Raw genomic sequence first — 27,152 nt, 5'->3', positions numbered from 1 at the left:
CTTTTCACTGCAGGAGGAGCTGCAGGTCTGCACTGCATTGTTCTCTCGGGGCAGCCACCCAGGCCCCCTCTGCTCTTAGGGGAAGCTGCCACCCTGGCCTTCAGGGCCGACTGGAGGCACACATCACTGCTTTGCGTCCTGTCCACCTGTGCCCAGCTTTATACACCTGTAGCAGGGGCTGTGAGGGGCGAGGCACCAGCTCAGGGCTGTGTGACCAGCAGGTGGATTTAGATCCTCATCTGTTTATGTCAGTGCCTGCCCCTGGCTGCTGCTCACCCCCTCGTCTTCTCCTGCTCTTGCTTAAGAGGCCAAAGTCTGACTCCATGGAGGGCACAGCACATTCCTGAATGCCATGCTCACTTGGCATCTCTGAGCTGCATTTTCTGCAGCTTGAAAAGGAGGTGTGAGGGATGTGTCCTTTCCCGGCAGCTAGCGCTTTGGAAGGCACCACACACCTTCCTCTTTGCTTGTAGATGTGGCTCTTTAGAAAAACAAGATAGCGTTCCCCAGAGCAGGCCCCTTGGAGACAGTGGGAGGGGGTGATGGCACTTGTTGGACATGGCCATTCATAAGCGCAGGTCATGGAAGGGGACGGCAGCCAGGATGGAAAATTAAAGCCCGCATCCCTGGGAAGGCGAGCCAGGAGGTCTCACAGCTGCTTCACCTGCAGCAGGCACCAGTCTTTGCAGTGTCCACAGAGCCCTGGCCTGGGAGCTAACGACCCCTGTAGCCCTGGGGCTTGCTGTGGTGGGGAGCACCACAGACCCCAAACTTCCTGATTGCGCTTGGTACAGACGAAGTGCACCCAAGTCTTCCGGCAGATGTGGGTAATTTAGGCAAGAAGCATTGTGAACGAGGACAAAGAGGACTTTTGGTTGCATGTTGTTTTCTTTGTCCAGCGTGTCTGCCTAAGGTGACCACGAGTTCTTGTTCAGCTGGCTGAATCACCGCAGGCAAGGGGAAGGACAACACCCTTTGCAAACACGTCCTCTTTTGGCCTTGGGAGGCAGCATGGGAGTGTCTGCTGAGCTGCCATGGTCTGTTGGGGGAGGGGCTGGTTGTTGAGCCTCAGTCCCCTGCCCTTGCTGTCCAGCCTGCCCGGGGCCCACTGAGGTTCCTGTGACGGCCGTCCATGTTCCTCAGAGTTCTGCGTGAGACCCCAGAAGCAGAGCAGAGAGCCCCAGGGCTGTACGTAGATAGCAAGGAATGAAACGCTGAGTCCTCAGGGGATGTTTGAAGATAGAGGGACAGAGGCCAGTCCAGGTGGAAGGCTAGAGAACGGTCTTCCAATAGCAATATGTTCTGAATATTTTGAAACATAATTAGGTTGCCTTGGTGAATTCCCCTATTTTCTCCAGAGCACTTCTCAATCTGAAGTTACATATTTACTTGGGAATTTACTTACTTGCTATGGATCGAACTGTATCCCCTTGATACTGAATTCCTAACCCGCAGTGCCGGTAAATGTGACCTTGTTTAGAAAGAGGGTCTTTACCGATGTAACCAGGTTAAGATGAGGTCAGACTCAAGTAGATTGATGTTCATGATCAAAAGGGGAAGTTGGACACAGAGACACGTGGAGAAGACATAAGACGTGTGAAATGGAGGCAGAGATCAGGGTGATGCTTCTAGAAACCAAGGAATGCCAAGGGTTGCCAGCAACAAGAAGCTGGGGAGAGGCTGAGGTAGCTTCCTCCTCACAGCCACAGAGGGAACCAGCTCTGCCAACACCTTGACCTTGGATTTCCGACCTCCAAAACTGCAAGACAAATCCATCCCCGCTGTTTGGGCCACCTGGTCTGGCATGCTTTGTTATGGCAGCCCCAGCAGATGCAACACTACATCACTACCCGCCTCTCCTCTGGACCGGGGCCACAATGCAGGTGGCAGCCACATCCACCCCGTCACCAAGTGCCCAGGGGTGACTCCGAAGGTTTGCAAACTGGACAGATGCAGGACCCTCCATTCAGCCTTCTGCAGATTAGAAGGCCTCTCAGTGATGCCTCTGCACCTGTGTTGGTGAGGAGGGGCTGCTGTCTCTCTGTGGGGCTGGTAGGGAGCAGGCTGTTGGCTCAGGCAGCCTGCCTTAGCACCGGGGTTTCATGTGCTGAACGTGGTCCTCTACTGAGACTGACCTGACATCCGGGGTGGTCTCTAACTTCCGGGAGCAGCACTGCCACACTCCTGTCCTTCAAGTTGGGGGCGGGGAGCTGGCTTGGGAGTGATCTTCAAGGCCCTTTGAGCCCCTGCTCCTCTGCATGTGTGTGCAGGTGTGTGCTGGGCACAAGGGGTGGGGCAGTTGTTTCCTGAGCCAGAACATGTGTGGGCCCACGCTCCCTCCACTCCATCTGCGCTGAGTTTCCGTCAAGCTTGCTTTCCAAGGTGGCATCCACCCCGGAATTCCTTGCCATGCCCTCTGGGAGTACTAGGCCACTGCTGGGAGGCCATGCTTGGGTGGGGGTGGGATGGGGGTGCAGAGGCCCCTGGAGGCCAGTGGGGGTGCAGGGAAGGCACCCTGACATGAAAGAACACAGGCGGCACCCCCAGGGCCTTCTGCACCTGCCTTCACTGCAGCCCCATTCTGCCCACAGCAGAGGCTGAGAGAGGAATGGCTGTGCGAAGCCCTAGTTTCACCATGTCTGGCTTGCCTCTCCCACAGCAAATGTGCCATCGATTTGAAAACCACTCCAGTGAAAACACGGTTAAACATTTCCCAGAGACGGGCTGCTCCTCACTCCCCAGCGTCCCCTTGGGTCAGTGAATCCTTAAGCAGAATGAGGGCTGCCCATGCCCTGCTGGGAAGAGCTGCAGTGAGGGGGGCAGGCGGGGATCAGGTGTTACGGCTTTGGTTGTGTGGCTGGGAGCCTTCCTTAGCCGTGCCCTCCTGAAACTCAGCCAGACAGTTGTAAAATGGCCATTTCAGGAAGGGCCTGGCTGTGGAATGGGGCTGAACTCCAAATGCAGGAGACAGTGCTCTGAGGGGCATGCACAGGCACATGCGAGAGTCTGGAAGCTTTGCCTGGTGGGGGAATCTAAGCCAGACGGTCGACCAGTTGCTGCGGCGGGGTGAGGGTCTGGAGCCCAGCACGGTGGTCTCATTAGCTGGCCCCACTCCCAGGCTGCAGGTAGATGGCCCAGGGCTGATGCTTTCTGAGAGTCATTGCAAGGCAGTGTGCAGCGTGTCTCTGACCCCTCAGATGTGTCTGTAATTACTTGACATGCCCCGTGGGCTTCAGTGTCAGGTACTGCCATCTGGCCATGTTCTCTTTGAGCAGAGAGTGCCAGTTTTCACGCACAGGCTGCGAGTCCAGACCAAAAGAGGTCCATGGCGAGGGGTGGAGGCTGGCCTCCTTGACAGCTCACTTTGAAGATCCAAATAGGCCACAGTATCCGGCCTGACCATTAGGGCTTTGGAAGCAAGGAAAACACCCGTGGACCAAGGTTTTCCTGCTCTTTGAAAGGATCTTGGTTCCAGATTCCACCCTGGGGAGGTTCTGGAGGTTCTGGAATCAGCCCATCCTGGAGGCTTTCTAGGGAGGGGCAGGGAGGTCAACAAGCAGGACCTCACTGCCTCTGGGCAGCAGAGAGAGGCTCAAGCTTGCATTCCCCCGTGTGAGAGAGGCTGCAGCTCCTGCAGTGTACACACGGACATCCTTGCCCAGCCACCTGGAGGGTGGCCGCCTGAGCCTACAGCCTGCTCCCCACCAACCCCTAGCACTTGCCACTGTGCCATGTGCTCAGACAGCCCTGGGGCCTCCCACAGGCTCCAGCTGCCATTGCTGGACCCCTATATTCCCATCACCCAGAATGAATAACCTGTTTTGTGTGTTGGGGTGGTGGGAGGTGCTGTGCATGTGTGTGTGTGAGGGGTGGGGGGTGCATGTGTGGTATGTAGAGTGTGCATGTGTGGCATGAGGGTGTGTGGTGTATGTGTGTAGTGTGAATGCAGTGTGTGCATGTATGTTGTGTGGTGTCTGCGCATGTATGGTATGTTTGGGGTGTGTGGTGTCAATGTGTGTGGGGTGTGAATGTGGTTGTGTGTGGGTGTGTGTGTGGTATATGTGTGATGTGTGTGCATGTATGGTGCATGGAGTGTGTGGGGTGAGTGTGGTATAAGTGTGTGATCACGTGTGGTATACATGTGTGCTGTGTGTGATGTGTGCATGTAGTGTGACGTGTGTGCATGTATGGTGTGTGATGTGGCTGTGATGAGTTTGGTGTGGTGTGCGTGTGTGGTGTGAGCATGTATGGTATAAGTGTGGTGTGTGTGCTGTGAGTGTGGTATAAGTGTGTGGTATGAGTGTGTGGTGTGTGAGCAGGTGGGGGGCAGGAAGGGATCAAGCCAGCGCTGTTGTTACAGCACTGACTTCCCCATAGGTGATTTCCGCTGCATCCCAGACACCCCCCAGTTGGCCCCAATTTTTGGAAAAGTGATTTGGGGGCAAATTGCACTACCTTTAAGTGATTCTGAAATCCTCGGTGGCTCAGAAATGCAGGGAGACGACATTGGAAGCTTCCCTCTCTCTTGTTAGGACAAATCCCGTGATTTGCAGACCTTGAAAGTCTGGATCTGGGACCTGGACAGGCCCTGGCACCCGCGGGGCCCCTGCAGCAGGTGGGGGGAGGGGGCTGGTGGGGCAGTGCACAGGGATGGAAGGTCGCAGGGTGGGCACAGCGTTCCCTGCAATCCCTAGCACATTCCTGTGGTTCCGTGGGTGGGTGGGCAGGACAGGGAGAGTCACAGGTGGGAGGAGGCCTGGTCCCCTGTCCTCGCCCTGCATCAGTCCTGGCTGGTGGCATTCTGGCCACCCTCTCCCATGATATCAGCCTCGCCCCTCCTCCAGGCCTGGCTGTGTCCGGAGCTGCCCTCTGGGCTCTGTGGGCAATGTGAACATGTGGCCTCCAAGAATAGCGCCTCATATTTAGACAGCAACCTCCTCTGCTCCTGGCCTGCCCTTCCAGGCCCTCTGCGGGCAGGCTGGCCATTTGTCCCAAGTCCCTTTCAGGGTTCTGTTGGTGGAAGGGCCTCAGTCCTGCCCACCCCTTCAGCTGAAGGCTTCTGTCCCAGGATCACACCCCATGCTTCCAACAGGACTCAGAGAGCCTTGTCTTCCAGTCCAGAAGCCACCGAGTTCTTTTGTGTAAAGTGTAAAAAATGTTTGCACTCCCAGCAATTTGTGTGTGTGTGTACACTTAAAATTATGTTATTTGTTGTATTCTCATTAGCTAACGTCTTAAGGCACAGTGTATGTTTATGGGGAGGTTTATAACAGCAGATGTTAACCCACCATGTGAAAGTGTTAACCCGATCATCTCAGAGGTGACTTCCTAATCCTGGGTTCTCAGACTGGCCTGAGTCTGGGTGGTGATGGAGACAGCAGTGGCTTCCAGGAGGTCCCTGCACTGGCCCCACCCAGGGGACCATGGAAGGATTGGATCTGGGCCACCTGGGTCTCCTCTGGCCCCTTGTCCTGGCGCCTGGGAGCAGGGGTGTTGGGAGGAGGAGGCTAGGCTGCTCCCGGGGGCCGGGCCTGGGCCAGGGCCAGTGGCTGTGTCTCAAGAGGTCCAGGCTACCTTCCTGCCCCATGTTCCAGAAAGCTCTCCTGTCCCCAGGCTGCCCTCATTCAGGTACCTTTTCACACTTGGATGACTCCAATGGGCTGATTCAGTACCGCAGAGTGTCCCAGCAGCTGACAATGACTGGAACTTGGGGACCGTCTCCATGGCCAGACAGGGCCCTGTTGAGGTGGCTGAGGCCACAGCTTAACACCAACAAACCATTTGCTGGTGGTCACAAGACGGGGTGAGTAGCAGCTGCTCATTCCTGCAGACTGAGCAGGCATTACCAGCTGGGTGGATGAAGGCCCTGCAGCCTGGATGTGGGAGCTGGAACTGTCCGCTTTGCCCGGCACACACTATTGCACCCCATCGGCTAAAACGCATTGCCTACCACGGGGTCTTCACCCACCCACAGCTCTGCTCTGATTCCAGGCTGGGCCCTTCTTCCTCTGGCCACTGTACCTTTATTTTTTTTAGCCTTTGGCATATTTGTTTTTATTACTGTAAAATACACAGTACAAATTTTACCATCGTGGCTGGGTGTGGTGGCTCATGCCTGTATTCCCAGCACTTTGGGAGGCCAAGGCGGGCGGATGACTTGAGGTCAAGAGTTTGAGACCAACCTGGGCAAGATGATGCAACCCCATCTCTACTAAATATACAGAAAATTAATTGGGCTTGATGATGGCTACATGTAGTCCCAGCTACTTGGGGGGCTGAGGCAGGAGAATCGCTTGAACCCAGGAGGCAGAGGTTGCAGTGAACTGAGATCGTGCCACTGTACTCAAGCCTGGGCAGCAGAACGAGACTCCATCTCAAAAAAAAAAAAAAAATGTTACTATCTTAAACTTTAAGGCTCATCCACGTTGTAGTATGTGTCAGAATTTCCTTACTTTTTAAAACGGAGTAATATCCCATTTTGTGGATGGACCACATGTGTTCAGGTGAGTACCTAGGACTACAGACAGAGATGGGGTCTTACTGTGTTGCCCAAGCTGGTCTCAAATTCCTGGCCTCAAGTGATCCTCCCACCTCAGCCTCCCAAAGTGTTAGGATTACAAGTGTGAGCCACCACGCCTGGCTGAGTTAATTTTTGTATATGGTGTAAGGTAAAGATCCAACTTCACTTTTATAAAAAATGTAACTGGATTTCCAATTTTCCCAGCACTATTTGATGGAAAGACTGTCCTTTCCCCATTAAATGGTGTTGGTACTCTCATCAAAAATCATCTGGCCATACATGCCAGGATTTATTTCTGGGCTATTGTATTCCACTGGTCCATATGTCTGTCTTCATGCCTGTACCACGCTCTATTGATTACTGTAGCTTTGTAGTAAGTTTTGAAATATGAAAGTGTGAGTCTTCCAACTTTATTCTTCTTTCCAGATTGCCTTGATTGCCGGGCGTGGTGGCTCACTCCTGTCATCCCAGGACTTTGGGAGGCTGAGGTGGGAACATTGCTTGAGGCCAGGAGTTTGAGAGCAGCTTGGGCAACACAGAGACCTTGTTTCTACAATAAACAATTTTTAAAAAATTGGCCAGGCACAGTGGCTCACACCTGTAATCCCCGCACTTACTTACTGCACAGTTGTTGCAAGAATCAAATGTCAGCTGCTTGGGGCCCAGGAGCTCGGTCCAGGTGAAATCCTTTGTCAGGGGCAGATCCTGCCATGAATCTGAGTGGATAGAGGCTCATGCAAGAGGCCAGGCCTCCAGCAGCACCCGGCACGCAGGTGGTCTGACAGCTGCCCTAACACACTTCTGCTTTGTTCCCCAAACCCAGTGGGTTGATGGAAGCATTTCCATCCTCTCCCGGTGGGTACCCCTGTGCTCTTCACTGCAAACCTCCTTTTTAAGAAGGTTGAGTCCTGAGAAACTCTGCATGCACACACATCTCCCTGTGGCCACCTGTCAGGGTAGCCTGGGTGTCAGTGTCGACAGCTGGGTGGCATTGCCCACACTGGACATTCTGCTAATAGCCGGGTGGCCATGCCTTCCTCTTCCTAATCAACCTCACTCGGAAGCTCAACGCAAACCCTGCCAGTCACCCAGCAGCCACGGATGGGTGAGCCACTGTGATAAACGCACGATGAGGAAATAGAGTCATCTCCCCACAATTCTGTACTCTGTGTGTGAGGGAGACAGAGAGCAGGGTGGGTGGAGAGACAGAGAACACTGGGGAGGAGGAGGAGGAGCGCAGAAGGAGCTGGAACGGCCTTTCTGGGTGAGAACACAGCTTGTGCCAGCCTGGCCCTGTGGACCACAAGGCTCACGGTGGCCACCTTCATGGGCCTTCCCTGGACTTGCCTGGTGGGTCCTGAGGGCTTATGTGCCCCGCCTCACTCTAACCCAGGATGGCCCTAGGGATCTTTGGGCCTCAGACCTGTTCTCCAGGCAGGACCCAGCAGAAACCCCTCCCCCGTCTCTGCCCACAGGCCTCTTTGCCCTTTACAAAGTGTAACGGTCACTCTGGAGTTTTTCCTTAGGGGCTCAGAAAGCCACACTCGGTTATCAGGGTCAGGCTTCATGGGGTCAGACAGGCACGGGGTGTGCTAGGGAGTGTCTAGCAGCCACTCTTGGGGTGTGAGGAATCCTGGTCTGCTCCCCCAACAGCAGGCTTCCAGCTTCTAACGCAAACTTGCTGGCTGCAGAGTTGGTGTGAGATGTTCGCCTTGGAAGGCAGACGCACCCTCAGGACGTCAGGAAGTCTTTGTTGGGGGGTTGTGTTAGCTGAAGGGGGTTTCCAGTGTGTGGTTCTGATCCGGCTGCTGCACAGGCTCAAGGCTCACAGGACGTCCTTCCTCCAGGGTCACATGGGCCCCTGCACTGCAAATCTATGGCACCCATGGGCAGCAGGGCCTCCCCAGACAGCCCATCACACAAAAGACCACCTGTGGCCGGCCCCTCACCTGGAGGTGGTAGCACAGCCGCAGCCACACTTTACCACTGGTTGGGGCAGAGACCGAGGGCCCTGCAGATGGCCGGCCCTTCCCAGGCTCCCACTCAGGGGGAGCCCCAGAAACAAGCACACGTGTACTGTTAGAAACATCCAAGGGGAGGCTGCGTAACTGGAGGACCAGGAGGAGCACTGCAGCATCTCGGGGCAGTCCATCCTGTGCCCTGGGGCAGAGCTGAGCCACGTGGCAGAGCTGAGTCACATGGCAGAGCTGAGTCACGTGGCAGAGCTGAGCCGCATGGCAGAGCTGAGCCGTGTGGCAGACCTGAGTCGGCTTCTGAGAGGGAGCATCCTGTTCCCTGCAGCCCTGGCCAGAGCCACTAGGCCAGCTTGTCCCATCCGGAGGAGCCTCCCTCAGGCGATGGCTGAGGGGTCCCAGGATCTCTGCTGATGGTCGGTTTATCCAGCTATGCTGCTGGCCCTGCCTTCTCTTGCCACCCAAGGGCTAGGCTGCAGTGGATAGGGGTAGTGGCAGGGATTGGTGAGGTCCCCAAGGGTGTGGCAGCCACTGGAGGAGGGCAGCTGGACTCTGGCTGCCCTCACATGGAATCTTGGGCATGCTGCTCAACCTTCAGCCTCGGTTTCCTCTTCCACGAAAGGGGAAAGCAGTGGCTCAGGGGCTGGTATTTGGACTAAGGAGGTGACGCCTACATGGTGGCTATTGTTAACACCACAGTTGCTCTTTTGCTTTAGGAAATTGTCTCAGGGAAGTTCCTGTTAAAATGCAAATGTTGATTGTAAATTATCCCCCCTCCTACCTGGCACCAGCTGACTCATCAGAAGGGCTAGGGGCACAGAAGGGGCAACAGTGGGAGGCACAGGGAAGCCCTGGCTCGCAGCCTTGGGGAGATGGCACTGCCCCTCAGGGACCGCGAAGCTGCCACCACGCATCGCCTCTGCCTCACAACTGCCCATGAGGTCCTCCCAAACTGTCTAGCCAGCCCGGCTGCCTTGGCTGGGCCCGTCAGCAGCCCCTTCACGGTGTTTGTTCTCCCCAGCTCAGCCACAACGCCTGCCGGTTTCCCATGGCCCTGGGGTGCTGTTGCCCTGGCCCTCCCTTCCCTCTTCTCCGTTCAGGTTGCATGGCTGTCATGTTAATCACCTTTCGAGGGACCCTTAACTTCTGTGTCTCTCACTCCCCTAGATTTGCCTGGAAAGCCTGTCTCTCGAATTCTCCGTGCCCTGGGCAGCAGCTGCAGCTCCAGAGCAGGCAGAATGGGAGCCGAGAACCCCGAGCGTCTTCTTTGCCCGTGTGGCCGTCCCTCAGGCTCCAGCCACCTCCCTTGCTGTGCCAGGTAACCTGTCCCACATGTCCATCTTCAGGTCCCCCCTGCCTCGGGACCTTGTCACGTGATGTCCCGTTTCCCGCCAGGCTCAGGCCCTGGCTTCATTCAGGTCTCCATGGCGCGGTTTCCTCCCTGGACTCCCTCCGTGGCCGTGGCCTCTACCCAGGCCACCTTGCCTTCTGTTGCATGGCCTGCGCCGCTGCTTGCCATCATGGGTATTTTTTAAAAGGTGATTAATAACTCCTTCACCTTGAAAGAGTTAGGGGATCACCTTATTCCGAAAACTCATAAAGGGACAGAATCAAGTATGTATCCTGCTTGTCCTGGCAAACAAAGAGTTGATGACGGAAAGTTCTTCATAGAAGGTTAGCTAATAGGCTGGGTGCGGTGGCTCACGCCTGTAATCCCAGCACTTTGGGAGGCCGAGGTGGGCGGATTACGAGGTCAGGAGATTGAGACCATCCTGGCTAACACAGTGAAACCCCGTCTCTACTAAAAATACAAAAAATTAGCCGGGCATGGTGGTGGGCGCCTGTAGTCCCAGCTACTCGGGAGGCTGAGGCAAGAGAATGGCGTGAACCCGGGAGGCGGAGCTTGCAGTGAGCCAAGATCACGTCACCGCACTCCACCCTGGGCGACAGAGAGAGACTCTGTGTCAAAAAAAAAGAAAGAAAGTTAGCTAATAAATGAAAAATGAATTAAAATATTGCCATTTTGCAACTTCCAGTGAAATCTCAGATGTGGGCATTGGTCCTCAATGGCCGCAGAAATTAGGAGGTGACAGGCTGTCAGGGGCCTTCACAGTGTGGGGCAGGCTGGCCATAGATGGACCCCAATCGATCTAATCAGAAGGACAGGGACAACCAGACGCCGTGCGCGTTCGGATGGGACGTGCTGGGAATCGCACGGCCCCACTGGGACCAGCCTAAAGGAAGCCAGCCTCTGGTTCTAAGCACTGGTATCTGGCACAGAGGGGAATGTGCTGAACTGCACCCAGCCACGCAGAGGCCATGAGACCCGGCAACAACCTGGTGTCCTGTCCTCAACAAATCAATGAAAGGAAAAAGAGAAGGAATCTCGTCTATTGATTAAAAAAAAGGTAGATGAGCTCTAGCCGCCAAACGCAGCACGCAGACCTTGTCTGGACCCTGATTGTCATAAACCAACCAAACAGACAGAGGCTACCAAAAGCATTGATGAGGCAGTTGGGAACTTTGGTGGTATGAAGGAATTACTTATTTTTGGGTGTGATAATGGGATCGTGATTATTTTTTAGAAAGAGCTGTCATTTAGAGATTCTACTGCACTGTTAGTGGTGCAGTGAGAGATTTACTTCAAAATACGCTGGTGTGGGGACGGGGCTCAGGGTGCCACGGGGTATAGATGAGAGGCCACTGGTCACCAGCCACTGTGATGAGGGCTGCAGGGCTGACAGGTACAGGCTGTTTAGTATACTTTGCTTTCCATTGGTATATATTTGGCAATTTCCTAATAAAAAGTTAAAAATTGGCCGGGCCCTGTGGCTCATGCCTGTAATCCAGCATTTTGAGAGACTGAGACGGGAGGATCACTGGAGGCCAGGAGTTTGCGACCAGCCTGGGTAATAGAGCAAGACTCTATCTCTGTGAAGAAAAAATGAGCCAGGTGTGGTAGCACATGCCTGCAGTCTCAGCTACTCAAGAGGCTGAGGCTGGAAGACTGCTTGAGTCCAGGAGTTTGAAGTTGCAGTGAGCCAGGATTGTGCCACTGTGTACCAGCCTGGGTGACAGAGTGACAGCCTGTCTCAAAAAGATTTTTTTAAGTTAAAAATCAGCCAATAGGTGGATTATTCATCCCATAGTCACCATTAGGCTGAAAAGGTAACATTTTTCCTTTGGGTCACAAAGGTCTTCTGTAACCCCAGCAAAGTATGAACGTAATATTACTTAAACTCCAAGAAGCCTTCAAAACAGGCAGTGTTGTAAGCTAGGATGGTTTATACAAGCATAGAAACAAATAGGTGACGTAAACCCTGGTTGTGTGGAACCCATTTCATATGTTTGTGTGTTTTGTTTGCTTTCAAGAAGTTTAAGGTGTTTGGAAGAATCACTCACCCTAAATCATTGATTATGGTTTTAATGGTTTAAGGAGACATAGTTACACCGATAAGCCTTAAATGATAAGAAAACCGCTTTTCAAAGTTCCCCTTATTCTTACATTAACTTTATTATTTTTTATTTTTATTTTTGAGACAGAGTCTCATTCACTCTCACCCAGACTGGAGTGCAATGGCGCGATCTCGGCTCACTGCAACCTGCACCTCCCAGGTTCAAGTGATTCTCCTGCCTCAGCCTCCGGAGTAGCTGGGATTATAGGCATGCACCACCACGCCCAGCTAATTTTTGTATTTTTTTTTAGTAAAGATGGGGTTTCGCCATGCTGGCCAGGCTGGTCTCGAACTCTTGACCTCAGGTGATCTGCCCACCGTGACCTCCCAAAGTGCTGGGATAACAGGTGTGAGCCACCATGCCTGGCCACATTCACTTTAATAACTAAAACATTATAGAGCTGCAGGGCTCTGTTGATCACACCCAGGGTTGGTCCCGCCTCGTGCTGGCTCTGTTTCTCCTTCTTTTCATTTGCTGTTGGTCTCTGGCTGCTCTGAGCAGCACACAGTGGGGAGCCTCTGCCCCTCCCTGTTGAAGAGGGCGATATAGCTTGGATGTCCCGCTCTGGTCTCATGTGGGGATGTAGTCCCCAGTGCTGGAGGTGGGGCCTGGTGGGAGGAGCTGGATCATAGGGGTGGCTCGTGACTTGGTGCTGTCCTTGTGATAGTCAGTGAGCTCCCGAGAGGGCTGGGAAACAGTCTGTGGCATCTTTCCCCCGCCACCTGCCCTCTCGCTCTTGCTGTGCAGCACACGGGCTCCTCCTGTGCCTTCTGACATGATTGGAAGTTTCCTGAGGCCTCACCGGAAGCCGAGCAGATACCAGTGCCATGCTTCCTGTGTAGCCTACACAACCTGAGCCAATCAAGCCCCTTTTCTTTATAAATTACCCACTCTCAGTCTGTTTCTTTATAGCAATGCAAGAATGGCCTACCTACCACAGGGGGGAATGGGCTGGTGGGGGAGGGGAGTAAAAGCCAGGACCTGAGGGCTCCTCAGTGTTGTTGTGGATAAAATGGGGGATGGGTATTTCCTGGGTCCTTGCCACCCCCAGTGAAGTCATGGGGTCTTCCTGAGTGTACAGGATGCTGCCTGGCCCGGCCTCAGCCCTCCGGTCTCCACCCGTGCAGGACGATGCCTACAGAAGTGTCCCTGGGTCACAGCCCATCAGAAGGAGGATTGGGCAGTGGTGTGGGGGCCCTCAGGGCCAAGAGCCTGTCTGCACAGAAATCCCTGGGGGCTCAGGACAGCCCTGCACCCCTGCCAGGAGCTCCGTGTATCACCCCTTTTGTTGGTTTATTTGTTTAAGCTTTTCTTGTTTGAGTTGCAGAAATGAGATTGAGAAAGGGGCGTGCTGCAGCTACCCTGCTGCTCCTATGCAAATGTCGTGGAGCCCAGTCACCCAGATAGCTGTGTCCAGGCATTGGCAGTCAAGTCTGCCTATGAGGACTGCCCGCGGGGACTCAGCCCACCCAGTTCCCGCCAGCAGGAGCAGGCAGTGCCCACCGCTGCCCCCACTTGGAGGTTCTGAGGTGTCAGTCACCTTTTTGTTGTTGTTTTTAAAAAACTTTATTGAGGTGGAGTTTGCATGCTACACAAGTCACCTGTCTCAGGTGTATGATTCAGTGGTTGTCACTGCATCATGCAGCCACTAGCACGATCCACCGTCGGAACATTGCATCCTTCCAGATGGACCCCGTGTGCCCCTTCACGGCTCATCCCATTCCTGTCCTAGGCCCTGGCAGCCCTGGCATAGCTCCTGTCTCTGTGGATGCGCCTGCTCTGAGTATTTCACAGCAGCAGAGTCAGACAGGATGTGGCCTCTCACTGAGCAGCACGTGCTGAGGCTTGTCTGTGCTGTGGCGTGAGTCAGAGCCTCCCTCCTTTCCATGGCTGAACCAGGTTTCATCGTATGCATGTACTGTGCATCTGCCCAGCAGCTGATGGATGCTGGGGTGCCCACTTTGTGGCTGTTGGGAATCAAGTGGCTGAACACTTCACGGCACTTGTGTTTCCGTTTCTCTCGCGCAGACATCTAGGAGTTGATGTCTTTTATGAAAGAGTAAGTTTTTGAGTAAGTTAGGTATGCCCAGGGAACAAGTTTCAGAAGGCACAGAAGCAACTAAAGGAAGAGTGAGTAGTAAACGTCTTACTGGTGTCTCCTACTGGTGTCTCTCCCAAGGCGGTCATTGTCGCCAGATTCTTGTGTTTCCCCTGAGGGCCTTTCCACATTTATCAGCAGAAAAGCACACTGCATTTGATATAAAAGATATGTGTCTTGGTTTGGGTTCCCCTGAAGGCAGAGCCCAGGCAGGGGCTTGGGTGCAGGTAGATTACCTGGAGGTGACCCAGGAAGCCCGAGGGGACAGGCGGGAGCAGTGGGATGGAGAGGTGGGAAGAAAGAAGGAGCCTGTGCAGCTGAGTTGCTGAGCGGTTCCCATGGAGGGCAGCCGTGCTCAGTTCCACCAGGCACCTCCAAGGCCTGTGCCTCTGAAGGATGGGAGGTTGGGTTATTTGTGGGAGGACCCGGACCCCTCCTGGCTGAGGCTGGCCCCAGGGATTGCTGCCTCCACTTTCTGTGGCTTAGGTAGGATCTTTGTGTAGATGTTTGCACAGACGGTAGCCTTGTCTGTTCACGGTTCTGTACTTTTCTATATTCACTTGACCATGTATCTTGGGAACATACCTCACTTTTTTTTTTTTTTTTTTTTTTTTTTTGAGATGGAGCCTTGCTCTGTCACTCAGGCTGGAGTGCAGTGGTGCCATTTTGGCTCACTGCAACCTCTGCCTCCCCGGTTCAAGCGATTCTTCTGCCTCAGCCTCCTGAGTAGCTGGGACTATAGGCACACGCCACCATGCCTGTCCAGTGTTTGTATTTTTAGTAGAGACAGGATTTCGCCATGTTGGTCAGGCTTGTCTTGAACTCCTGACCTCAGGTCATCCGCTCACCTCAGCCTCCCAAAGTGCTGGGATTACAGGTGTGAGCCACCACCCCCAGCCCCATACCTCATTCTTAAATGGAACATAATATTTCCTTGTATGGATACGCTGTGGTTTATTCACTAGTCTTGCCTAGTGATGGACCTTTAGATTTGTTTATTTCTGTGAGAAATGCTGCAATAACTTACTTTGAAATGCATCAGAAGTCAGATGGGTGGATGGATGTGGGCTAGGCAAGTGTAGTGCGCTGTGCATGGGAGCGTCTGGGGGCGCAAGGGTCTTCACTGCACAACTGGTTAAATAAATTGCCATGTGTTTGAAAGCTTCAAAAAGTAAAACGGTGGGGAGAGTGCTGGTCTCTTAAGTGTTAAAGCCCCAGGACAGTGGTATTGTGGGGTGCAGGGTCCATCGGCTCAGCTTCTTCCCAGACAGGCGAGCGCAGGGAACCTGAGACCCCTGGACCCCTGGCAGGAGGGCACCTGGAAGGGCCCTGGGAAGCCCTGGAGTGCCTCAGAACAGGGAGCCCAGTACAGAGTGTGATTCTGACACCCGAGCCTAGGGCTTGGTAAGGCGGCCCCTCATGGAAGTCCTAGCCCCCACTCTCCGCCCTGTTCCTGCTGGATGGGAGCGCTTGAAATTCAGGGCCTGTCACTGTATCCGCAATAACAAGAACATGTGGAGTCCCCTCACCACGCATGAAGCTCACTCCTGCTCACAGCAAGCCTGTGAGTGCAGCCCCCGCAGACCCCATGCATAGGTGGGGACGTGGAGGCCCCAGGAGGCAGGGGGACAGGTCAGTGGGTGGTCCTGCCCAGCCTGCTCTCCTGCCTTCATGTCTGCTGGGTGACTTGGCAGTGTGCAGCATCAGTGCTGGTCCCCCTAGTGGGCCCGGGGCCAGCTGACTCTGCCAGGGACGGGGGTGGGTTTTCAGGCTGAGTAGTCTGGAAGCAGGAATAGAGGAGAGGTGAGATGGGACTGGGGCTGGGTGGACTATGCCTGTGTGGGGTTTGTGTCACCTGCTGTGACATGACATTGTGATGTTGGCTGCAGCAGCAGAGGGCAGCTGGGAGGTGCTGTTGTGGTGGCTGCAGCTCCCAGCCTGGGTGTGGTGTGGCCTGAGCAGGCCTGGCACCCTGAGGACCCAGGCCAGTCTCAGCCAGTTGTCCAGAACCTGCAGGAAGTGCTGGCTCCACCAAGAAGGGGAGGGGGGTCCTGGCCACCGCTGATGATGGGGATGGACGATGGGGACAGCCGCGGGGGTGGGAACCCGTGCATGGCAGGGGTAGAACCAGCTACCTAGAAACTGAACACCAGACAGGCACCGAGTGACGCAGATTTCCCCGTATGTTGGTGGCACCTGTTGGTTGCCTTGGCTGCTGCTGGCTGCCTTGGGACTGAGTTACGATGAACACCACTAGCTCCCAGCGGGATGTGGGACATGCAGGGCTGAGCTGGATGTGTGAACTGGGCTTTCCTTGTGGGATCTGAATCCTTTCCTGTCCCTGCTATAGGAAGGGCTGGAGTGCATGTGGATGGCTGGGCAAGAGCAGGAGGGCGGCAGGCTTGCGGGCCACAGTAACAGCTGCTGAGAGCTGGACGCTCATGTCCCCCAGAACTCATAGGCAGAAATCCTCACCCCCAAGGCAGTGGCATTAGGAGGTGGGGCCTTTGGGAGGTGATTAGGCCTGGAGGACCGAACCCTCATGCTGGGATTAGTGCTTTTAGGAAGGAGAGGTCCCTTGCCCCTTCCACATGTAAGGACACAGTAAGAAGACGCCCATCTGCAAGCCGCAGGTGGGCCCTTGCCAGAGCCTGGCCATGTGGACACCTGGTCTGGGACTTCCAGCCTGCAGGACTGTGAGAAATAGGTTTCTGCTGCTGAGAAGCCGACAGTCTGTGGGATTTTGCTATAGCAGCCAGAATGGACTAAGACAGTAGGGTAATGGGAGATTCATGCTGGAGCTGAGAGCCTGACGTGGGAATGTGACAGGCCAGCGAGGCTGTAGATGTGGCCACGCATCACTGCTCGCAGGGCTCCCGAACTTAGAGCACAGTGAACCAGACAGCAATGAAGCAAAGCCACTGCCACGCAACTCCGAGGTTCAGCCAGCAGGCACCGAACATGCCAGCAGCTCGGTGGCACCCAGCATGCCCGGTGGCATGTCCTTTCAGCAGACGGGGCACCAACCCAGCATGTGTGCGGTGGGAGCATGTGGTATGAGCACACTCGGCGGGAGCTCTGCTGGTGCCATTGTGTGGCAGCAGCTGCTGCGCACAGCGCAGCTGACTTTGCCCCCTGCGCCCTTGGTGTCCCCATATCTGTGTCCGGTGGGCAGCTGTGATGGGACATCTGGAGTTGCCGTTGCCTATCACAGGAACAAGCATTGGTGGGCAGACCCTAGCCCAGAGGAGGCCCCAGGGGCAAGCCACCAGTCAGGGGGCCAGAAGGTGGGGAAGGTGAAGGGCCCACCCTCTTCTGGTTCCTATCATGCATAGATTTCCAGTGCCCAACTCATTCCTGGTGGACACCATACTATCAGGGGTTCACTGGGCTTTGGGAATGCCAATATGGCTGATTGCAGGGTGGCCTCGGGCAGCCGGTGACGGGGTGAGGTCGGAAACGGGAGAAAGAGAAGCTGCTTTAGAGACACTGCCACTAGAAAGAAGGAAAGGCAGAGACTGTCAGTCTGGGGCTGCCAGGAGAGAGTGGTGGCCAGGGTGGGTGACACGCTGCTGTCATGTCCGTGCATAGGTCCACCAATCAGGGAGAAGGAAGGGAGGAGAGCCGTGCTCCTGGGGGCTTTCGCAAGAGCTCCCCTGGCTTGCCTCCTCCCCAGGGCTGGGCAGGGGGAGCTTCTACAGAGGTCATTTTCTCCTGAAACCCAGGGCCCAGAGTGGCATCAGCTTGTGAGAGGAGCAGGAAGGGCCCTGAGGGCTGATGGTGCAGGCCCAGGACAGCCTGGAGAGCTCTCCCACCGGGAGTGTTACTAACCTCCGCCAACACCTAGGCGACCTCGTTTAATCCTTACAGGAACCCTGAGGGGCAAACTGAGGCACAGAGAGGCTCAGCGACTTGCCTGAGGTCACACAGCTAGCAGAATTTTGTGGAAAGCTGGGACTCCACCGCACCCTCGACGTCTACTTGCCACTTTGTCTTCAGAATTAGATCAATTTGCTAAAACTCTGTTTGCCTAGACCTGGGTGGACCCGAGCCGACTCACAGAGTGACCTAGTTAGTGAGTAACAAAATGGCCCCCAAAGGCTTCTCGCTGTTTTATGGTGGCGCCTTTTCCTGGTATGCATTGGTCCAGCTTGGCTGAATATCTTTTCTTCTGAATGTGCCCTTAACCCTGGTTCACATATTTTGCTGGAATTTTCAGCCCCTGCGCCTGCCTGTGTTGCCAAATGGCTGCGGCCAACTGCCCAGACAAGGTTTAAAGTTTCTCTCTGAAGTCTTGGGAAAATGGATCGTTTAGAGAATTGATTTTCAGCAAACTGACCAATCAAGGTCATTTTGTGAACTGACTTTCAGAGAATTGATTTCCCATATCCTGATCCAATGACTAAACTTTTAAAAATGAGTCTGCAAGCCCCAATTCAGAAGCACGGGATTTTCCATGTTAAGAAAGAAACAGTTATGGGTACACAACATCCTGAGTGTATTAAATGCCGCTAAATTGCACACTTTTAAGTGGCTAATTTTACGTTATCCTAATTTCATTGAAATTGAAAAAGAAACAACCAACAAAATTCATACCCAGAACATGAATTCATTCCAGATGGAGTTAAGTTTATGGAGGAATCTAATACTCTTAATCTACCAAAGAGATAAGAAAAAGGACCACAGCCATTAAAGTAAATACATTACAAAAACCGAACGGCAGATTCAAGACAAGAATGGATAGGTATGAAAATGGCACATCCTGGAAATGAAAAATACAGTCACCGAGACAAAAGGCTCAGAAGATGGGGTAGGATCAAGTACACAGTTGAAAAGAGAATTAGTGAAGTAGAAGAGAGAAATAAGGAATTTGCCCGGAATGCAAAACAGTGACAGAGATGACAATTTCTTTTCTTTTCTTTTTTTTTTAAACAAAGTCTGGCCGTGTTGCCCAGGCTGGAATGCAGTGGCACCATTTCCTCTCACTGCAACCTCCACCTCCCGGGTTTAAGCAGTTCTTATGCCTCAGTCTCCTGAGTATCTGGGACTACTACAGGTGTGTGCCACCATGCCCAGCTGATTTTCATATTTTCAGTAAAGATGGGGTTTCGCCATGTTGGTCAAGATGATCTCGAACTCTTGGCCTCAAGTGATCCGCCAACCTTGGCCTCCCAAAGTGCTGGGATTACAGGTGTGAGCCACCATGCCCAGCCTGAGAAGATTTAACACGTGTGCCTGCATGCGCACACACAGAGACGTGCACACACGGCAACCGAAAGCCCTGGCAGGGCTGGGCGTGGTGGCTCACGCCTGTAATCCCAGCGCTTTGGGAGGCTCAAGCAGTTGCCAGTCCTTGAGATTTTCTGCTGTGTGCGGGGGACACCCCTTGAGAAGCTCCTGGTGGTGGGGCAGTGAGAGGCTGTGGCTGTGAAGCCCCCTGGTGGTGGGGCAGTGAGAGGCAGTGGCTATGAAGCCCCCTGGCAAGGGGGCTCCTGGTTCTGCCCTTCCAAGGGTGTGGTCTGGATACTGCTGGAACCCATTTCCCAGCTGAGAAATAGGGCAGGGGCGTCCATCTTGCAGAGTCACTGTGGAAGGTGGAGTCACTCTGCTGTGCCCCTGAGGGCATCTGGAGTAACTTCAGAGCCACAGCAGGCACCGTGCCCCTCCTGGCCCTGGTCCTACCCCCTTATCTGCCTTCTCCTAACTGTTCTTCTTCTGGAAGTGCTGGAGCCCAGGAGAGGCCTGTGCTAGGGGCTCCTCCCTGTCTGGGCTGCCATCTGCGCACTCACTGGCCCCCCTTCAGTGCAGACAGCACACTGTGTCTGGCAGCAGGGCCTCGTCCTCATCCTCGCCTGTCTGCCGGTGGCTTTGCTGTCCCTGGTCTGGGTCTGACTCCGACACGCAGCCCATTCTTGCCTTTTGTGAGGGGCGGCTCCGGCCCCTGCGTCTTTGTAAGATGAAGACTCCAGAAATAAATAAATTTATGTATTTATTTATTTATTTTGAGACGGAGTCTCGCTCTGTCACACAGGCTGGAGTGCAATGGTGCAATCTTGGCTCACTACAGCCTCCACCTCCCAGGTTCAAGCGATTCTCCTGCCTTAGCCTCGTAAGTAGCTGGGATTACAGGCACGCACCACCACGCCTGGCTAATTTTTATATTTTTAGTAGAGATGGGGTTTCACCATGTTGGTCAGGCTGGTCTCGAACCCCTGACCTTGTGATCCACCTGCCTCGGCGTCCCAAAGTGCTGGGATTACAGACATGAGCCACTGCGCCTGGCCAGACTCCAGAAATTAGGCCTGCAGGAGATTCTGTGCTGTGCTGAGGCCTCGGCTGCCACACCTGAGCTAGGAACCATGCCACCACCCAGTGGCCCCGCTCTGGCCCTGGCAGGGACCCACGAGCAGGCCCTGCTGCCCCCACCATGCTCCCCTGGAAGTCAGACCCACCTCCCCTACCCGGCAAGGGCTGTGGCCAGGCACCAAGCCTGGCTCCCCTGGTCCCAGTGGAGACCACAGGGACCCGGGTGGACTCCTGGGCTTCAGGGGTCCCCATTCCAAACAGTGGGAGGGTTGTGCTGGGGTGACTGGAGCTCACCCAGAATATTTGGCAGTGCCTGCAGCGGGGTAGGGTCTTTATGTCATCACTCCTGAGGGTCCTGTGGAGCCTGTTCCTGCTGGTACATCAGCAGCTCAGAGCCACACGCCTCTCCCGAGGGTGCTCTGGCTGCCCGTCTGCCCCTGTCCCTCCCTCCCTTGGTCACCCTAACAGTTGCACCCGCAGCACAAGGTCCCCTGAAAACACACAGCCAGGCTGGAGCCGCTGCAGGCAGGGCATGGCCCTGCGGGTATTTCATCTCATTGTGAGAGGTTTCCAGTTGGCACAGGTAGTGTCTGCTTTCACCCATCCTTCCAGAAACAAGGGGCCTTGGACCACGGGAAGAGTGCATCCTGCACTTCCATGCCTGTGTGGGAGTGGCCCGTCCACTGGAGACAGCCTGTGCCCCCTAGCAAGACCATGCTCATTTTGTGAGAGCTCCCTCCATCCTGTGGTACTTGGGCCTGGAACTCGCATTCCTGCTCCATTCTGAGGGCCAAGTGATGTTGCTAGATGCAGAGAGATGGGGGCCTGCGGCGGCCGACACCCAAAGCATCCTTGGTGGCTTTTTTTTTCTTTTGAGACAGGCATGGCAAGGCCCCCCTCCCGCCCCCTGATCTGCCTGTGAGCACACGGTGCCCCTGGGGGTGTCCAGTGTGAGAACAAATTCCGTTTGGGACAGTCCTACTCTGTTGCCCTGGCTGACCTTCAGTGGTGCGATCATGGCTCACTACAACCTTGAACTCCAGGGCTCAAGTGATCCTCCCACCTCAGCCTCCTGAGGAGCTGGGACCACAGGGACACACCACCACGCCTGCCTAATTTTTTTTTTTTTAGAGACAGGAACTTGCTATGTTGCCCAGGCTGGACTCAAACTCCTGGCCTTAAGTGATCCCCCTCAGCCTTCCAAAGCTGGGTAGCTTTTGATTGCAGATTCTAGCTAGGTTGCAGGACATGAGGAAGTGGGGGTGCGGAAATTACAGCAACACCCTCCCCCAAGGGTGCTTTCCATGGCTGTGTACACAGCCCGCCTGGCTGGCTCTGAGAGCAGGGACCCTTCTCTGGATGCTCCAGGCCATCGCTGTGCAGGAACCCGGTGTGTCATAAGTGAAGGACACTCGTCTTTACCTTGGGGGAGACAGTTGTGGGTGCCTCCCTGCAAGCTCTGACAACTGTAATTCCCCAAATGTAGGTGCCACGTTGAACAGTCCCTTAGACTTCACTGCAGCACCGTGTGGCCACTGTACACATCCTTCCCAGGTCAGCTGCAGAATTCCATGGAAAAGGTTTTGATGAATGATTACAACTCAATGGTCTAGGCCTTCAGCCTCTTTTTAGAACAGTGCCCCCCCACTGTGGCAATCCTCGGTTCAGCCACTGGGAGCTCCCCAGTTTTGAGGGCAGTCGTTGGCAGTTTCATTTGGTCCAACACCAATTCCACATTCCTGTGCCCCCTTCAACAGTCTGAGCAGCCTCCCGGTGACGCAGCCTCCCTGTGACTCAGCCTCCTGGTGACACGGCCTTGCTAGCTGCCATCCTGTACTGGGCCCAGGTGACACCGTGGGACGTCTGTTATTGAGGCGCCCCTGGCCCCTGCCATGGGATTTCCCACTTTGGGGTCCTTGCATCTGTGTGGCTTCTTCCTTGCTCTCAGTAGTCACCTGGTTGTCGGTGGCCTTCCTCTGCCAGCCCACCATCATTCCGACTTGCTGTTTTGATCGTTGGCCAGAAAGCCAGATAGCCGGCCTTGCTGGACCATGTCTACAATGGGAATTTCGAGGCCGAGAGGGAGGGCTTCAGGGGCCCCCCTGGGAGTGCAACACGTAAATGGGGGCTTGCACACGGGGTCTGGTGGGGGGGCTCTTGCCCCGATGTTCCAGGATCTTTTTTGCCCCTTGTAGACCCACAGGTGTGTGTGCAGGAGCCCTGAGGAGGTCAGAGAAGGGTGAGCAGGGGGCCGAGGGCACTGCGGCGAGGCCAGGCTGCAGACGGAGCTGGGGCTGGAGCTCAAGAGCTGGTCTTCCCTGCTGGGGCCGCGACGCCTGCTGCTTTCCTGCTGGCTCTCTGGGTCAAGGCCTGGAAAGGCTTTCTTCTCAGGCTTCGCATCAGCTTATCGGCCCATTTAGGTAACGGCACTTCCTGTCCATTAACCTCAGCTGCACTGAGATCAGCTCTCCACACTCACTTGGCAGGAGGCTTGCAGGAGCCTTCCTATTTGGAGAGTAAAAAGAGCATGGCCTCCGCAGCGGCCAGGAAGTGGAAAGCCCTGGCTTCCTGGTTCCAGAGAACAAACAGGGGATGCGGCTCCCAGATGCAGCCGAAAGTGCTCTGGGGACGGGGACGGTCGGCCGAGGCCTGTCCCAAGTGGCTGCCCTGTTGCACTGATGTCCTGGCCCCTGAGAACACATCAGTAGGGCCTGGCCGGACCCTGGGCCGCTGCCACTCTTAGGGGTGAGATGGGGAGCCTGGCCCAGGCTGAGACCCCTACCCTCCACCCCAAACGTGTCCGGGCCTCCAGGCTCTGTAGAGCACACTGGAGGCTCAAGACGGCACCTCTTCTGTGGGACTGGGCCACAGCCTGTCTGATGCCTCACTTCTCTGACCCTTGGAGGCATGGTGCTGGCCCATCTGTGAGCCCCAGACCCCCTCGTAGAGCTCGCTCCAGGGCCAGGCCCAGCCCCCTCACCGCCTCTCAGCCAGGCTCAGCTAGTGGCTGGCCCTGCCAGGGAGAAGCCCAGTCTCTCTCTCTGCCTCCAGCTGCCTCTCCCAGGCTGCTGCGGCATGGCCCCAAGCCTGGGCGCCAGTAACAGTCTCTGTCCTTCCAGCCTGTACGATGGCTCAGCGCTACCTGGGGAGTCCCTCCAGCCAGGCCAGACATGCTGGGCAGTCAGGGTCCCTGGGATCCCCTTGACAGCGACTGATGGCAGGTGGGGGATAAGTAGCCAAGTGTCTCCTGCCTGCGGATGCAACTCTGCAGGTGGCTCTGCAGCCTCCCTAGTCCCCCATGTGTGCCTGCCCCCCGAGTCCCCCATGGGGCACCTGCCCCTTTGTCCTGACCCCTGCTCCTTCCCTCTCTTCTCCTGGGGTGGCCAGGGGTCACCTGCCGTGTAACCCTGAATCCTGTCCCAGCCTCTGCCCCTGGGGAACCCGCCCAGCAAGCCATCCACCCTCACTAAGGTCCAGGCTGCCTTCCATGGTCCCCTCACCACCTCATTCTTTCTGGCTCCAGAGGCCATCACCATCCAGGGCACAAGGGGGCCTGCCCTTTGGCCAGGTGGCTGCCTGTCCTCTGACCTTGAGCTGTGGACACGGGGAGGGGAGAGCTGGAAACTGGGGTCAGGAGGGTGCCAGCAGGTCTGTTACTCCCTGCCTGGATCCGGCCAAGTGCGGGGGACCTTGGCCAGCGTCCTAGAGAGCTGGCGTACCTCCTGGGCCTGACGCGGGCTTCCCGGATTGCATAAAGGCTCCTTCTCCTTACATAGCCAGGGCAGAGGTGCATGACAACCCTGAGCAAGTCAAAACAACCGTCAGCGGCGGGAAACCTCGATGAACAAACACCGGGAGAGTGGTGAGTAGCTGCCAGGAAAGCCCCAGCCTCCGGCAGGAAAGGGACTCTGGGCGGGGCGGCCCCAGAGAGAAAGTGGTGAGGTGTATGGATAGACAGATGACAGGGCCGGCCAGGCAGCGCTGCCTGCAGGCTGTGCAGTTGGCCTGGGGGTCTGGAGCCTCCGGGACCCACAGATGTGCCCGCACCCTCATCCCTGGCTTCTTTCGGCCCCACAGTGGGGCAGCAGCACTGCTGCCCTAGCCACGCCAGGCACCAGTGTGGCCTGTTAAAGGCCTCATGCGTTCTGTCCTGCTGGTGGGGGAGGCTGGCCTCTCATGCGCTTGTCCTTAGAGGGCAGCATGAAGGTGCCGCGCCCCACCTGGGAGACGAGGGGAGTGGACCCCTCATGAGATCCAGGCCGCATGAGGCAGGGGCTGCCATGACAGAATACTGCATGCGGGGGGCCTCATGCAATAGAAATGGACCCTCTCAGAGTCCTGGGGCTAGACTTCAAAATCAAGGTGTCGGCAGGGCCACCTCCTGCTGAAGGCTCCAGGAGAAAACCCTTCTTGCCGCTCCTAGCTTCCGGTGGCCCAGGCAGTCCTTGGCTTGTGTCCGCATCGCTCCGGTTCTCTGCCTCCGTCTCACGTGGGTGTGTCTCTGCAACTTTTCCCCTTCTCTTCTAAGAACGTGTCCTTGGATCTCAAGTCCACCCTCATCCAGGAGGCTTTCATCTCAAAATCCTTAAGTTAATCCCATCTATCTGCAAAGACCCCTTTTCTAAATCAGGTTCCATTCTCAGGTTCCTTGGGTCAGGACCTGGACAAATCTTCTGGGGGCGTCGTTCATCATCCAACTGCACTTGGCATGGGAAGGCCCCCCTCTTGCCCCCTGGATCTGCCTGTGAGCACAGGGGGCCCCTGGGGGTGTCCAGAGTGAGAACAAATTCCGTTTGGGACAGAGCTGGCAGAGGCCCCGGACGCTGGCCTCCCGAGCGGGGTTGTGATGTTGGACCCTGTTCTCAACACCAGGCCCGTGCCACCAATTCGTGCTTCTGTCTGGGCCAGGCTTCCTTGTCCCCCTGTCCCAGTCTCAGGAAGGTGTCTGCAGGTTTCTCTCCCTGGGGGACGGAGCCACGTGTGGGTTCTACTTCATTCTCCAACTGCCCTGGTGCTGGACAGAAGCTGAGCCTGCCCGCCTCCATATGTGGGGTTGGAGAGCCTGGGGTACCCTGGCCTCAGAGGCAGTGATGATGGGGGAGGGAGAGAAATGGGAGAGGGGCCATTGGAATCCCTCAGGGCTTCATCTGAGCTGTCTCTGCCGCTTTCTAGCATTCCCAGGTGAGTTCCAGGAGGCCCGTGGCCCCTCCTGTACAGCCCTCTACCGCCCAGAGCCTTCCAGCGCCATGTCTTCCCCTTGGAGCATCTGGAGGCCCCAGACAGCACCCGCCTGACGTTCAGCAGAGGGGGAGACCGAGGCCTGCAACAGGGTGTTTTGTCAGATACTGCTCCCTGACCAGGGAGTGAGAGGGAACCCACCTAGAGGTGCCAGATGGGGTGCCTGGGCAGCGTGGCCTGCAGGCCCCTCAGCTCCTCACAGCCCCTGCCCCCAGCCTTCCTGGGCCCAGAGATCTCCTTGTTACCCTAGTCCAGGAACAGAGGCTCAGATGTCATGCTTGACCCTGCAGGTACAGGGTTAGGGGTGAAGGTGGCTCTCTCTTCATGTCTTCACCATGGCTTCTCTGCCTTCCTCCTGCTCCTGGTGGCTTATGTCCTGCTGCTCTTGATACGCGACTGTGGTCTGTCCTGGGATGGTTATGATGCATATGTGCTATTGTTGTGAACTGTGACATTGAGGTCTGGTCTTACGGTTGGTTTTGATTGTCCCTTCTGCTCCCTTTTCTTATTTTAATATTTTAGCATTTTCCATTTTAATGTATCTGTTGTCTTTTTTGGCTAAGTCTCTTTTCAGTTTTATTTTACTGTGTGTCTTTTCTAAGTGATTGCTTAGAGATTACAATATACTAAACCTAGCCTTTCACAGTTTCTGCAGATCCTGCTTTGTGACTTCAAGTGAAGTGTGGAAGCGGTGGAAGCACTTCGACCCTGCCTGTGAGTTGTCATGTATCATGTCTGCAAACATTAAAAATCTCACCAGATGATGGTGTGTGTGTGTGTGTGTGTGTGTGTGTGTGTGTGTGTGTCTGTGTGTGTATTTTTTTTTTAGACGGAGTCTTGCTCTGTCACCCAGGCTGGAGTGCAGTGGCACACTCTCGGCTCACTGCAGCCTCCGCCTCCCGCGTTCAAGCGATGCTCCTGCCTCAGCCTCCTGAGTAGCTGGGATTACAGGCACGCGCCATGACACCCAGCTAATTTTTGTAATTTTAGTAGAGATGGGGTCTCACCATGTTGGCCAGGCTGGTCTCGAACTCCTGAGCTCAAGTGATCTGCCCGCCTCAGCCTCCCAAAGTGCTAGGATTACAGGCATGAGCCACCACACCTGGCCAAGATGATGGTATATTTTTTGCTTTCAATAGTCATACATATTTTAAAGGACTTAAAAGAAAAAATAGTTTAAAAACTATTTACCCAGGTATCTGCTATTTCTGTTTCTCTTTCTTCATTCTAGAAGTGCTGTGTTTCCCCCTGGGGTCGTTTCCCTTGCTGGTGACAATTCTCTTCTAGTTCTTTTACTTGAGAATGTCTTTGCTTCTATTCCTGAAGGCTGTCTCCACTGGACGTAGGATTCCGTGGTGACTTCTTCTCCTTTCGTTCTTCGTGCAGTGCACCAGCATGGCGCATGTATACATATGTAGCAAACCTGCACGTTCTGCACATGGACCCTAGAACTTAAACTATAATTAAAAAAAAAAAAGAAAAAAAAAGGTATTATTCCACCGTCTTCTGGCCTCCCTGTTTTGTTTAAGCAGTTTTTTTTGTTTGTTTGTTTTTAAAATTT

At 55.0% G+C, this 27,152-nt stretch overlaps 1 protein-coding gene across 1 annotated transcript in view; it reads left to right on the top strand.

The window, feature by feature from the left end:
- HSF2BP (heat shock transcription factor 2 binding protein) overlaps window positions 1-26,341 on the top strand; it is a 148,363-nt gene extending 122,022 nt beyond the window's left edge. The window contains exons 10-11 of the mRNA XM_030806353.1: window positions 9,661-9,811; window positions 26,238-26,341. Coding sequence (XP_030662213.1) covers window positions 9,661-9,811; window positions 26,238-26,270 — 184 coding nt within the window. The 3' untranslated portion in view covers window positions 26,271-26,341. The remainder of the gene's footprint in view (window positions 1-9,660; window positions 9,812-26,237) is intronic.
- The last annotated feature ends 811 nt before the right edge of the window (window positions 26,342-27,152 follow it).

This window comes from Nomascus leucogenys, chromosome 25 (genome assembly GCF_006542625.1).
Source record: "Nomascus leucogenys isolate Asia chromosome 25, Asia_NLE_v1, whole genome shotgun sequence".
Lineage (NCBI taxonomy): Eukaryota > Metazoa > Chordata > Mammalia > Primates > Hylobatidae > Nomascus > Nomascus leucogenys.
The sequence above is the reverse complement of the archived record's forward strand: the minus strand, read 5'-3'. Positions and strand labels throughout refer to the sequence as shown.